Source organism: Oryx dammah, unplaced genomic scaffold, assembly GCF_014754425.2.
Source record: "Oryx dammah isolate SB20612 unplaced genomic scaffold, SCBI_Odam_1.1 HiC_scaffold_28, whole genome shotgun sequence".
NCBI lineage: Eukaryota > Metazoa > Chordata > Mammalia > Artiodactyla > Bovidae > Oryx > Oryx dammah.
In genome coordinates, this window is record NW_024070212.1 from 14,642,539 (window position 1) to 14,655,294 (window position 12,756).

General features: G+C 37.2%; 1 protein-coding gene across 6 annotated transcripts in view; it reads left to right on the forward strand.

Moving 5' to 3' along the window:
- Nucleotides 1-12,756, forward strand: part of ASH1L (ASH1 like histone lysine methyltransferase) — a 208,062-nt gene that overhangs the window by 107,035 nt on the left and 88,271 nt on the right. For 4 of the 6 annotated variants that reach the window (XM_040230325.1, XM_040230324.1, XM_040230329.1 and 1 more), the window contains one exon: nucleotides 3,596-3,775. The exons of the other annotated variants lie outside the window; for them this stretch is intronic. In XM_040230325.1, the coding sequence (XP_040086259.1) occupies nucleotides 3,596-3,775 (180 nt within the window). The remainder of the gene's footprint in view (nucleotides 1-3,595; nucleotides 3,776-12,756) is intronic. 6 annotated transcript variants of the gene reach the window in all.

Here is a 12,756-nt window from a genome sequence, read left to right on the forward strand (position 1 = left end):
ATAGTAGTTTTTTATGCAATGGACTATGATATGGTAATAAAAATTAATGAATTATAACTGAAGTGTAATGATAATAAATGAGTCTTAGAAACAAGATTTTAAGTGAAACAAGACCCTGAATATTATATACTAACTGATACTGTTTTTATAAAGCAAAAACCCCATGAAAAATAAATAACATATTGTGTTACTGTAGATAAATATAATAAAACCATATTTTATTTTATTTTAATTTTTTGGCCATGCCATGCTGCTTGTGTGATCTTAGTTTCCCCATTAAGGGTTAAACCTTAACCAGACCAAGGGAGCCTCAGTGCCAAGTCCAGAGCCTCACTGGACTGCCAAGGAATTCCCATAAAGCCATATTTTCAAATACGTTACCTGTCTTCTTTCTCTTTTCTTTCCTGAAGAATTCAGTCTTAAAGCCATTAAGTAAGTATCCATCTGGGATGTGGAAACCATGATGATCCTGAGCTGGATGTTGGAGCCTTAATGATGTGAAGACTTGGGTTATGGGATGAGGGAAAGAGAATATCAACCCAACCTAAGTTGTCAAAGCCCTCATGGAATGAGAAGGGCACTAATGAGAGTGCCCAGTGTGAGGTATTAGGGACCAGGAAGGTTAGGAGGTATTTATCCTAGAACTCCTTAATAAGAATTTTTAAAAGGTCTATTAGTATGTATTTTCATTTCCATCATAAGCCCCCCAAAGTGATTCTGATATATTTGGTCTATAGATAGAACTTGGAGAAACATGGCACTTGAAGAATTTATATATATAGAATGTATATTGGAGAAGGCAATGACACTCCACTCCAGTCCTCTTGCCTGGAAAATCCCATGGATGGAGGAGCCTGGTAGGCTGTTGTCCATTGGGTCGCGAAGAGTCGGACATGACTGAGCGACTTCACTTTCACATGCATTGGAGACGGAAATGGCAGCCCATTCCAGTGTTCTTGCCTGGAGAATCCCAGGGACAGCGGAGCCTGGTGGGCTGCTGTCTATGGGGTCGCACAGAGTCGGACACAACTGAAGCGACTTAGCAGCAGCAGCAGAACGTATATAGACACATGTAAGCAAGGAAGCAGATAACATTTTTGAATGAAGGAAGAAGCATAAGGTAAGATGAAAGAAGTAAAAATGAATCTGTCTGATAAGGAGAATAGGAAAACATAAATAATAAAATATGAAATCTGTCCATCTGTCTCATGACCAAGTAAGATTTCTCCCAGATATATAAAACTTGTTCAACATTCAAAAATCAATTAATGTGATTCGTTACATTAATAAGTAAAGAAGAAACATCACATGGTCATAGCAATAAATGCATAAAGTTTTTTTTACAAAAATCTAACATGTTCATGATTATAAACCTAGAAATCTAGGAATAAAAAGAAACTACCTCAACCTAACAAAAGCTGTATGTAAAAAACCCAAAGCTGACAACTTCGGTGGTAAAAGATAGAGCTTTCCACTGTTATCAATAACTAGGAAAGGAAGTGAAGTGAAAGTCACTCAATCATGTCCGACTCTTTGCCATCACATGGACTATACAGTCCATGGAATTCTCCAGGCCAGAATAGTGGAGTGGATAGCCTTTCCCTTCTCCAGGGGATCTTTGCAACCCAGGGATCAAACCCAGGTCTCCTCCATTGCAGGCAGCCTCTTTACCAGCTGAGCCACAAGGGAAACCGAAGAATACTGGAGTGGGTAGCCTATTCCTTCTCCAGCAGATCTTCACAACCCAGGAATGGAACTGGGGTCTCTTGCATTGCAGGTGGATTCTTTACCAACTGAACTATGTGGAAAGCCCCAAAGAAAGGAGGCCCACTTCAACATTGTGTTGAAATTCCTAATCAGAGCAGTTAGGCGAGAAAAAGAAAAGTCAGCCTGTGTTTGGGGGTTGAAAGACAAGATATCAGTGCTACCCAAAGCGATCTACAGATTCAGTGCAGTCTCTGTCAAAATCCCAATAATGTTTTGTGTGAAATAGAAAAATCCATCCTAAAATTCATGAGGAATCTCAAGGGAGTCCAAATAGCCAAAACAATCTTAAAGAAAAGAACAATGTTGGAGGACTCATACTTCTAGATGTTTTTCTTTTTATTGTCCATTTTCATCATCTAGGACCTTTAACTCTGATGTTATATTTAAGTGATGAGAGCAGACATTTGTCTTACCCTTTATATTATGGAAACTATTCAGCCTTGCACTAAGTGAGAGGCAAAAAGAAAATCTAGAAAGTTCCCTGATGTGTCGTTGCTTTGGTCCCAAGAGGCCCAGCCAGTCTGTATGCTTATGTTTATTTTATAATTTCCAAGGATTTTCGTTTTGCTTAGTGGGAGGATAGGTAGAAGTGTCTAATCATCCTTGCCTCGAACTGTATTCACCTTAATTTTTAAAGGTGTTTTTGATTAATTTAAAATTCTCTTTTGACAGGCTCCCCCCTTCCCCTCCTTTCAGCAATTATAGATGTTTTTTCATTGCCTTCTAGCTTGCATTATTTGAGACATGAAATCTGCGTTCATTCTTATTTTTGTACTCCTGTATATAGACTGTGTATTTTTTTCTCTTACTCCTTTTATTTTCTTTGTCAGTACTTTCCGACAAGTTTATTATGATACACCATACTTGTTTTAGCTTATATTGCTTATGGTTTGTTTAACTTCTTGGAACTTTGGGCTCTTTTTATCAAATTTAGAAAATTTCGGTCATTGCTCTTTTTTTTATGAATTTTTGAATATTATAAATGTCACATTATTGTGTGTCTGTTTTTGTTCTTTTTTATAGTTTTGATTTTATTTTAGCCATCAGTTAAATTACCTGTGGGTAGCTTTGGATTCTTTTGAAGATAATTTTTAAGCTTTATTAGGACTGGCTTTTACTCCAGAGATAGTTGTCGTACAAAGATGGAGAATGTTACCTTCTGGGATCTCTATTGAATGCCCACAGTGTTGGGCAGTGTCTTTCACTCTCCCTAGTGGATTCTGAATATCTGTCATCATGTGTGAGCTCTGGAAATTGTTTGGGTTGTAATATTCTGGTGGTTCTTTGTCCAGCCTTATGGAATTTCACCTTGCACATATACAAACCTAGTACTGATAGATAGTGTACTAAAGAAGACCCTTACACAGATTTCTAAAGTTGTTTTTCTCCTTTACTCTCTCCACTCCAGTACTCTGCCTCATGAATTCTAACTATCTCAGTCCCTCCATAGTCTGATCTCTCTTCTCAGCTCATTCAGTTGGCCATTCTCTGCTTTGGGTCTACTCCCTCTGCGTCAGTTGTTCTTATAAAAGCAGGTTATCTCTTTCTTTTTTTTTTTTCCCCAATTTTCTCAGGAATCACAGTGCTGCAGTACAAAATGTCTGATAATTGTTTCATAAACTTTCTCCAGGTTTATAGTAGTTTGCTGTGTTTCTGTTAATTTCTATCAGGAGGACAAATCTGGTATCTGTTACTCCTCCATGACCAGATAAGGAAGTCCCCATATCTCTTTTTTTTTTTTTAGTTGCTGTGATGTTTTTTTTAATAGATAATCATTTGTAGGGAAAAAAAATTCACCATAAAATTATCTTTAAACTTCTCTTTCTAGCTTTACTGAAGCAGCAGTTGAGATTCCCAGTCCTCCTGAAACCCCAGCCAAACCTCCCGAACCTGAAAGTACCTTGCAGCCTGTGCTTTCTCTCATCCCAAGAGAAAAGAAGGCCCCACGTCCCCCAAAGAAGAAGTATCAGAAAGCAGGGCTGTATTCTGATGTATACAAAACTACAGAGTAAGTAGTGGTACCTGTCAGCTGACATCCTTTAAAGACCTGTTATTCTTCTATGTTTTAAATAATACTTTGAATATCAAGGAAAAAAAACCCAATACAAATGTAATATACACAAATACAAATCTCATCACAAGTACCTCAGTGTTCACTGTACTCATGATATGTTTTGGGGGGCTAATTATTTTCCCTGATCTTTTATCCTCTCTCTGCCTTTCTAGATTATATTTCTATAGTTTGGATTCTAATGGTGCCTTTTTTGTTAATTGAAAATAAGAAAGGGAGCACTGTGCATGTATCCAAAAATAATCTGGATGATTTTCTACACTCATTCCTCATTTGATTCCTCACTTGTTAAATGCTTTCTGTGTTCCAAACTATTTGCCAGAGGAGTAAAGTACTCCTTACTTTTAAGAATTTCATATTCCCTTGGGAAAGTACAGCTTAATAAGTCCTCTGATTGAGAATTTTTAAAAACCCAAAGAGCTATCAACTAACTATATCATTGAGTAAGAAGTGATTCACAGGAGTATAGCAGAGTTTGGTTTTGGAGGTTCACAGTAGTCTGCAAGATGGAATAGGGCATTCCAGTTAGATAGAATATCATGTACCAAGGCACATACTAGGATACAGAAATTTTTCATATATTAGAACAACTTAGAAGTTCACTTTTTCTGAAATGTAATGGTGTGGAAAGTAAGCATTGTGTGATAGGGACCACAAAACCATGGACTTGACTTACTCAAGATACTTATGCCACTAACCTACATGAAATTTAAAATGCTATTTTTTTAAAAAAGGAAGTGAAAAGTGCAGCTTTGTGTTTTAAGATGATAACTCTGGCTACAGAGTAGAAAAATGAATGAGGGAGTTACTAATGGCAGAAATTGACAATAATCGTCAAAGGTCATGAGGTCTGAATTTAGTCAAAAAAGGAATGAAATTGAAAGAGGAACAGTTATGTTTTAGAGATGCATCTGACCTGATGTGGTTAAAATGATCAACATGAAAACCGTAGCACTTTATTTTGCATTGAAATGACCTTTCATTAATTTGTCATCAAGATAGATATCACATAAACTCTGAGTCCATTTCTGCTGCTTATGTTGTGAAATGTTTTATTAGTTAAGCTTAGTTTCAGCAGCTAATGATAGGAAATCCTCATAAATAATCAAGATTGTTTAAAGACAAACATTTATTTTCTTTTAATTTATAAGAAGTTGTGAAGTACACAGTTCAGAGTTAACATGCCATCTTCATACTATCTTCAGGGACCTAGACTCCTTTTATTCTGTTCTTCCATTTCAGCACCAAGCTTGTGTTCCTATGGTTACATTTTGTTCCAGGATAACTATCATAAAGTCTTCATTGCAGAAAATATAAAAGAGGAAGGGGAGTAAAAAACATGTATCTCCTTTGTAAGGAAGCATTGTGAATGGAATTTGTCTGCCTCAAATTTCATATATTGAAGTCCTAATCCCTAGTGTGGTGATATTTGGAGATGACAGCTTTGGGAAGTAATCAGATCATGTGGTAGAGCCCTCCTGAATGAGATTAACACCCTTATAAAGAGAGACACTGAGAGAGATGATTTCTTTCTCTACCATGTGAGAGTACAACAAGAAAGCAGTATCTGCAAGCCAGGAAGAAGGCTCTCACTTAGAACTGAACCCTGATCTTGGACTTCCCAGAACAGTGGAAATAACATTTTGTTATTTAGACCAGCAAGTCTATTGGTAATTCGATACAGCTGCTAATCTAAGAAAGGAAACTACAAAACCTCATAGCTTCTGACCAAAATACAGACATGTAAGCACACTTCAGCCACAGGGAAGGCAGAAAAGTAATGGTCATTGTTTCAGATGACAGTGCAAAAAAAAAATTATCATTCTGTCATTACAAATAAGAAAATGAATATATATTTTGGGAAGATCTTACATAGTTCTGATTTTAAAGCAGTGTTTTTGCTGAATAGAAAAGCAGATATGTGTGAAATTTTTTGCTAAAATTTAAGCCGTACTTTTTTTACTAATGTGCTTTTCCTGGATTAAATTCTGAAAAATGGGAGATTAATCATAAAATCAGTCTGTGCCTCAAAAGACCAGTATCATCAACTACATCAGTGTTTTAAAATGTCTCTAGTCAGGCAAAAGTCTTTCACTCTGGAAAGGACCTCGTTTATCCTAGAACTCGTTCTTCATCTCACAGAAATAAATAGTAAGAAAATGGTTTATTGGGGATTTTTCTTAAAACATTTATCAAATACATGTGTGCATTCTTAAAAGCTACAAAGCCAATATATTCTTGTGGGCTGGCTGCTTTTTATTGATAGCAGTTAGGGTGTAGGTTGTTTGTTTTGAAAAAAAATAATTATTTAGAACAGTTTTAGGTTCACAACAGAATTGTTGGAAAGTACAGAGATATTGCATATATTCCCTATCCTTATATACCACAGTGGTACCTTTTTGACAGTCAGTGAACCTGTATTGACACAGTATCACTTAAAGTTTGTAACAGACATCTGGGTTTGCTTTTGGTGTTGTGCATCCTATGGATTTGGGTAAATGTATAATGACAGGTGTCTACCATTGTAGTAGCACAGAATAGTTTTGCTGCCCTAGAAGTCCTCCATGCTTGAGAAATTTGTTTTTTTTGGTCACAGAATGGTACAAGACAATTCCAAGTTTATTCTTTTTTGTATAAATAATTATAGGTTTTAAACAGTTGTGAGGGGAGAGTGTGAGTCAATTAAAACTGAATAAGACCACACTATCAGTATGGAAGATGAATTAGATGAGCAAATATTAGAAGTAAGAAGACTATTAGGATGCAAGAAGGCTATTAGGAAGGTTATACTCTGTGGTTTTCCAAGATAGATCTAATGTGATAGCAGTGGCTAGATGTTGGAAAAGGTGGACTCTTGAAGTTTTTTGACATTAAAATTGAAATGAATTAAACACTGATTGGTTGGTAGGGAGTAAAGGACTGGACTAGAGTCAATGATGATCCCAATGTTTTGTTTTGTATTCCTGGGTGTGTGATGATGTCATTAACTAATATACTGGATAAAAGTGGTATGGCCAATATTCCTTAGATTAAGTGAGCCTCTATTACCATGAATATGACTATGTACATGTATGTAGATAGGCACCAAAAAATGTCTTTGCTTAAAGCAGGTCAAATTTATTTTATAGTCCCTGAGGTCAGAAGTCTGAATTGAATCTCTCTAGGCTAAAGTCAAGGTGTTAGCACAACTGTGTTTCTTTTAGCGGCTCTAGGGTAGAATTCTTTCTCTTCCCTTTGCAGAATCAGGAGGCTACTCGAATTCCTTGGCTTGCGGCCACTTCTCTGTTCAGAACCAGCAATAAAGACATTGAGATCATTGAGGCTGAGTCCTCACATTGAATCATTTCAACCTTGGTTCTGTTTTTACTTTTTTTTTTCCACTGACTCTGCCTCGTTTATATTCCTCTTTCGTTTATAAGGACTCTTGTGGTTAAGTTGGGCCTACACAGATAATCCAGAATAATCTCCCTATTTTAAAAAGTCAACAGATTAGAAACCTTAATTACGTCTACATATTCCAGCTTCTGGGAAGTTTTATTTGAGGAGGAGATTGTATATTTTTGTGCCTGCTATATACACGTCTACGGAGAAGGCAACGGCACCCCACTCCAGTACTCTTGCCTGGAAAATCCCATGGATGGAGGAGCCTGGTGGGCTGCAGTCCATGGGGTCGCTAAGGGTTGGACACGGCTGAGTGACTTCATTTTCACTTTGCAGTTTCATGCATTGGAGAAGGAAATGGCAACCTACTCCAGTGTTCTTGCCTGGAGAATCCCAGGGATGGGGGATCCTGGTGGGCTACTGTCTCTGGGGTCGCACAAAGTCGGACACAACTGAAATGACTTAGCAGCAGCATACACGTCTAGCTTGTAGGATTTGGAATGGGGTATGGGGTATTCACTTCTTATTTTTTATGTGTCTTTTATATATCTTGTAGTTGTAAAAATGCTGTATTACTTTTGGAATTTAAGTTTTATCTAATAGGGATTTTAAAGAATATGAAATACCAGATACACGTCAGGTGAATTGGAGAGTGAACTTTAAAGTGTACATTATGGTAAAATAGCATGATATCGAACATTAACACTACTTTGAAAGGGAGCTTTTGGTTCTTTTGTTGGGGGAGGTTTCTGCTTTTAGTTCAGTCACTGTCACATAATGTTTTCAGCAGACTGCTTAGTTTCCCTGGGAATGGTAAAAATGAAACTTGATAATATAAAGTGAAGCTATGGAACTACATACGATTCATGGGGTCACAAAGAGTCAAACATGACTGAGCGACTGAACTGAACTGATTGAACTACATACTTCATATCTTAAGACTATCCTGACTCAAAAATTGTGACTTCTATGTTTTATAAAAATAAAACACATGCTTTCTTTGATTTATAGGCTCCTTTTGAGTACTAAATCTGTTATAGGAAATAGGATAACTATAACTTTCAGGCTTACAGAACATTGCTTGTTTGCATAGGAATTAATATATGTGTAAAATTTATTATATATTAATATATGTGTAAAATTTATTATATATTAATATATGTGTAAAATTTATTATATATTAATACTATAATATTTATATTATGTGCATAATACATAATGTTTACACTTAGCTGTCATTTCCTCAAAATAAAACGTTTACCTTTGGAAATAAAATGAAAGCATGGTACCATTTTACATTTGATATATTATTTAAATTTTTAGAATGCTTTCATATTAAATCTGTGGGAAACAGTAAAGTAGATGGTTACTATCTACTGTTTAAGAAACTGACACAGAAAAGTTAAAAAACTTAAGTTTACAAAATTTATCATCAAAATAATTATTGGGGCTTTTAATGCCTAGAGGTTCCACCTGACTATGCCAAAGCCTTTGACTGTGTGGATCACAATAAACTGTGGAAAATTCTGAAAGAGATGGGAATACGAGACCACCTAACTTGCCTCTTGAGAAATCTGTATGCAGGTCAGGAAGCAACAGTTAGAACTGGACAGGGAACAACAGACTGGTTCCAAATAGGAAAAGGAGTACATCAAAGCTGTATATTGTCACCCTGCTTATTTAACTTCTATGCAGAGTACATCATGAGAAATGCTGGGCTGGAAGAAGCACAAGCTGGAATCGAGATTGCTGGGAGAAATCTCAATAACCTCATATATGCAGATGACACCACCCTTATGGCAGAAAGTGAAGAAGAACTAAAGAGCCTCTTGATGAAAGTGAAAGAGAAGAGTGGAAAAGTTGGCTTAAAGCTCAACATTCAGAAAACTAAGATGGCATCCGGTCCCATCACTTCATGGCAAATAGATAGGGAAACAGTGGAAACAGTGTCAGAGTTTATTTTTTGGAGCTCCGAAATCACTGCAGATGGTGACTGCAGCCATGAAATTAAAAGATGCTTACTCCTTGGAAGAAAAGTTATGACCAACCTAGATAGTATATTCAAATGCAGCGACATTACTGTACCGACTAAGGTCTGTCTAGTCAAGGCTATGGTTTTTCCTGTGGTCATGTATGGATGTGAGAGTTGGACTGTGAAGAAAGCTGAGCACCGAAGAATTGATGCTTTTGAACTGTGGTGTTGGAGAAGACTCTTGAGGGTCCCTTGGACTGCAAGGAGATCCAACCAGTCCATTCTGAAGGAGATCAACCCTGGGATTTCTTTGGAAGGAATGATGCTGAAGCTGAAGCTCCAGTACTTTGGCCACCTCATGTGAAGAGTTGACTCATTGGAAAAGACTCTGATGCTGGGAGAGATTGGGGGCAGGAGGAGAAGGGGACGACCCAGGATGAGATGGCTGGATGGCATCACTGACTCGATGGACGTGAGTCTGAGTGAACTCCAGGAGATGGTGATGGACAGGGAGGCCTGACGTGCTGCAATTCATGGGGTCGCAAAGAGTCGGACACGACTGAGCGACTGAACTGAACTGAACTGAGAGGTTCCACCACTCTTATTTCACCAGTAAATCATGCTGCTTTTCAGAAACTGAGGTTCAAGGGATACTGCATTAAAATTTCTTTGTTATAGATAATCTCATGGTTACGGTTGGATTAAATACCAGAATGTGGTTCATTTTCCCCTGAAATTCTTTAGAAACATTGTAGGTCTAAATTCAGCTTAAATAGGAGTGCGGACTGGATGAATGCAAACCTCACACCATTCCTATTTAGTATCAATAGAAAGGCGTGCCTGTGTGCTTAGTCGTGTCTGACTTTTTTGCTGCCTCATGGATTGTGGCCCACCAGGCTCCTCTGTCCGTGGAATTTTCCAACCAGCAGTACTGGAGTGGGTTGCCATTTCCTCCTCCAGGGGATCTTCCCGACCCAGGGATCAAACCTGTGGCTCCTGCATTGGCAGGCAAATACCCACGGAGACACCTGGGAAACCATGGAGTAGCAATAGTTTTGAATTTTTATTGTTAATTAATAAACTTTTTTAGAGCAGTTTTAGGCAAAACAGAGTGGAGTACAGTGATTCCCATATATCCCTTGTCCCCATTCACACTCAACTTCCCTCATTTCAGCTAGCCCTAATCCTTCATTTGACAGATTCGAAAACCGAAGCTAATAAAAGGCTAAATGACTTGCTGGAGTCCCACAGATCATTTTAACAAAACAAGGTAAAAATTTCAGTTTATCTGATTTTATCTTAATCACTAAGAAAGCAAAAATAATGGGTGTTTATTTATTGAGGTATAATTGAACCACAAAATTATATTGGCTTCAGCTGTACAACATGTTAGGTGTTTGTGAATCTGCAAAATAATCACATGTGAAGTGAAGTCGCTCAGTCATGTCCGACTCTTTTCGAACCCATGGACTGTAGCCTACCAGGCTCTTCCTTCCATGGGATTTTCCAGGCAAGAGTACTGGAGTGGGTTGCCATTTCCTTCTCCAGGGAATCTTCCCAACCCAGGGATCGAACCTGGTTCTCCCTCATTCCAAGCAGACGCTTTAACTTCTGAGCCACCAGGGAAGCCCTGCAAAATAATCACATAAGTGTAGTTAAATATCTGTCACCATTGTTGTGTCCAACTCTTTTCGACCCCATGGACTGAAGCACACCAGGCTTCCTCGTCCATCACCAACTCCCAGAGCTTGCTCAGACTCACGTCCATCAAGTTAGTGATGCCATCCAGCCTCTCATCCTCTTCATTCCCTTCTCCGTCTTTCCCAGCATCAGGGTCTTTTCTAATTAGTTCTTCACATCAGGTAGCCAGAGTATTGAATCTTCAGCTTCAGCAACTGTCCTTCCAATGAATATTCAGGACTGATTTATTTTAGGATTGACTGGTTTAATATCCTTGCAGACTGAATAATAGTCCATTATTTATTTGTGTGTGTCTATATATACATATCACATTCATCTCTCAGGAGACACTTAGGTTGTTTCCTTATCTTCGCTATTGTAAATAACACTGTAGTGAACATGAAGGTACGGTGATCTTTTCAAGATAGTTTTTTTTTTTTTTTTTTGCTTGCTTCAGATTAATACCCAGAAGTAGAATTGTTAGGTCATTGGTAGTTCTAGTCTTAATTTTTTGAAGAACATCCTTACTGCTTTCCATAGTGGCTGTGCCAGTTTACATTCTGACCAGCAGTACACAAGGATTCCCTTTTCTTCACATCCTCACTGACAATTGCTATTTCTTGTCTTTTTGATAATAACCATCCTGGCAGTTTGAAGGTGATAGCTCGTTGTTGTTTTGATTTGCATTTCCCAGCCAATGAACATACTTTAATGTACCTATTGGTCTTCTGTATGTCTTAGCTGGAAGAATGTCTATTCAGATCATCTGCCCATTTTTAAATAAGATTGTTTGTTTGTTTTTGCTCTTGAGTTGTATGAGTTCTTTATAAATTTTGTGTATTAACCAACCCCTTATCAGATATAATTTGCAAATATTTTCTACCATTAAATAGTTTGACTTTTAATCTTGCTTATGGTTTCCTGTGCTGTGCAAGAGCTTTTCAGTTTATCTTTGCTTTTGAAGAAGCCTTTGCTTTAGATATCGATTCCAAAAAAAAATGTTCCAAGTAGAAGTTTTTAACAAAAGTAGCTTCATGTTTTAAAATTTTTAATTAACTATATTGTGGTTGAATATACATCATAAAATTTACTATTCTAATCATTTTAAGTGCACCATTCACTACCATTAAGTTCATTACCTTGTTATGCAAACATCACCACTGTCCACCTGCAGAACTTTTTCATCATCTCAAACTGAATTGTTTTATTTCTAAAATATGAAACTAGTATGGTTTTCCAGATGGCTCAGTGGTAAAGAATCTGCCTGCCGATGCAGGAGCCACAGGAGATGCAGGTTCAAGCGCTCCGTCCGAAAGATTCTGTGGAGTACCTAAGTGTGATGATATATGCAAAATGACTGGCATACAGTAGACACTCAAGAGTAAATCTTAGCTGTTGCTTCTGCATCTCACTCTTCCAGACAGTTGTTTCATATCTCCTAGAGTATGTTTTCTATCCTCTTTTTTTAAGTAAACAGTTTTATTGAGATGTAATTCACGTATACAGTAACCTATTTCAATGGTACAAGTCATCAGTTTTTGATATATTACATTATTAATTTTTTAATTCTGAAATACTTAAAAAATTTGGCATTTTAGCCCTTCTTAAGGTTATATTTCAGTGGCATTAATTCACAGTGTAGTGTAACATAACCACTATTTCCAGAATTTTTTCATTACCCTAAATAGAATCTCTTTAATAGTTAAGCAAAAACTTCCACTCCTACTAAAACTCTCCTCAGCCCACCATAATGTCTCATGTACTTTCAGTCTCTATAATTTCCCTCATTTGGGTGCCCCATGTTAGTGGAAACATACACAATATTTGTGTTTTGGGGTCTGGATTATTTTATTTAACATAATGTCTCTGCTGCTGATGATGAAAA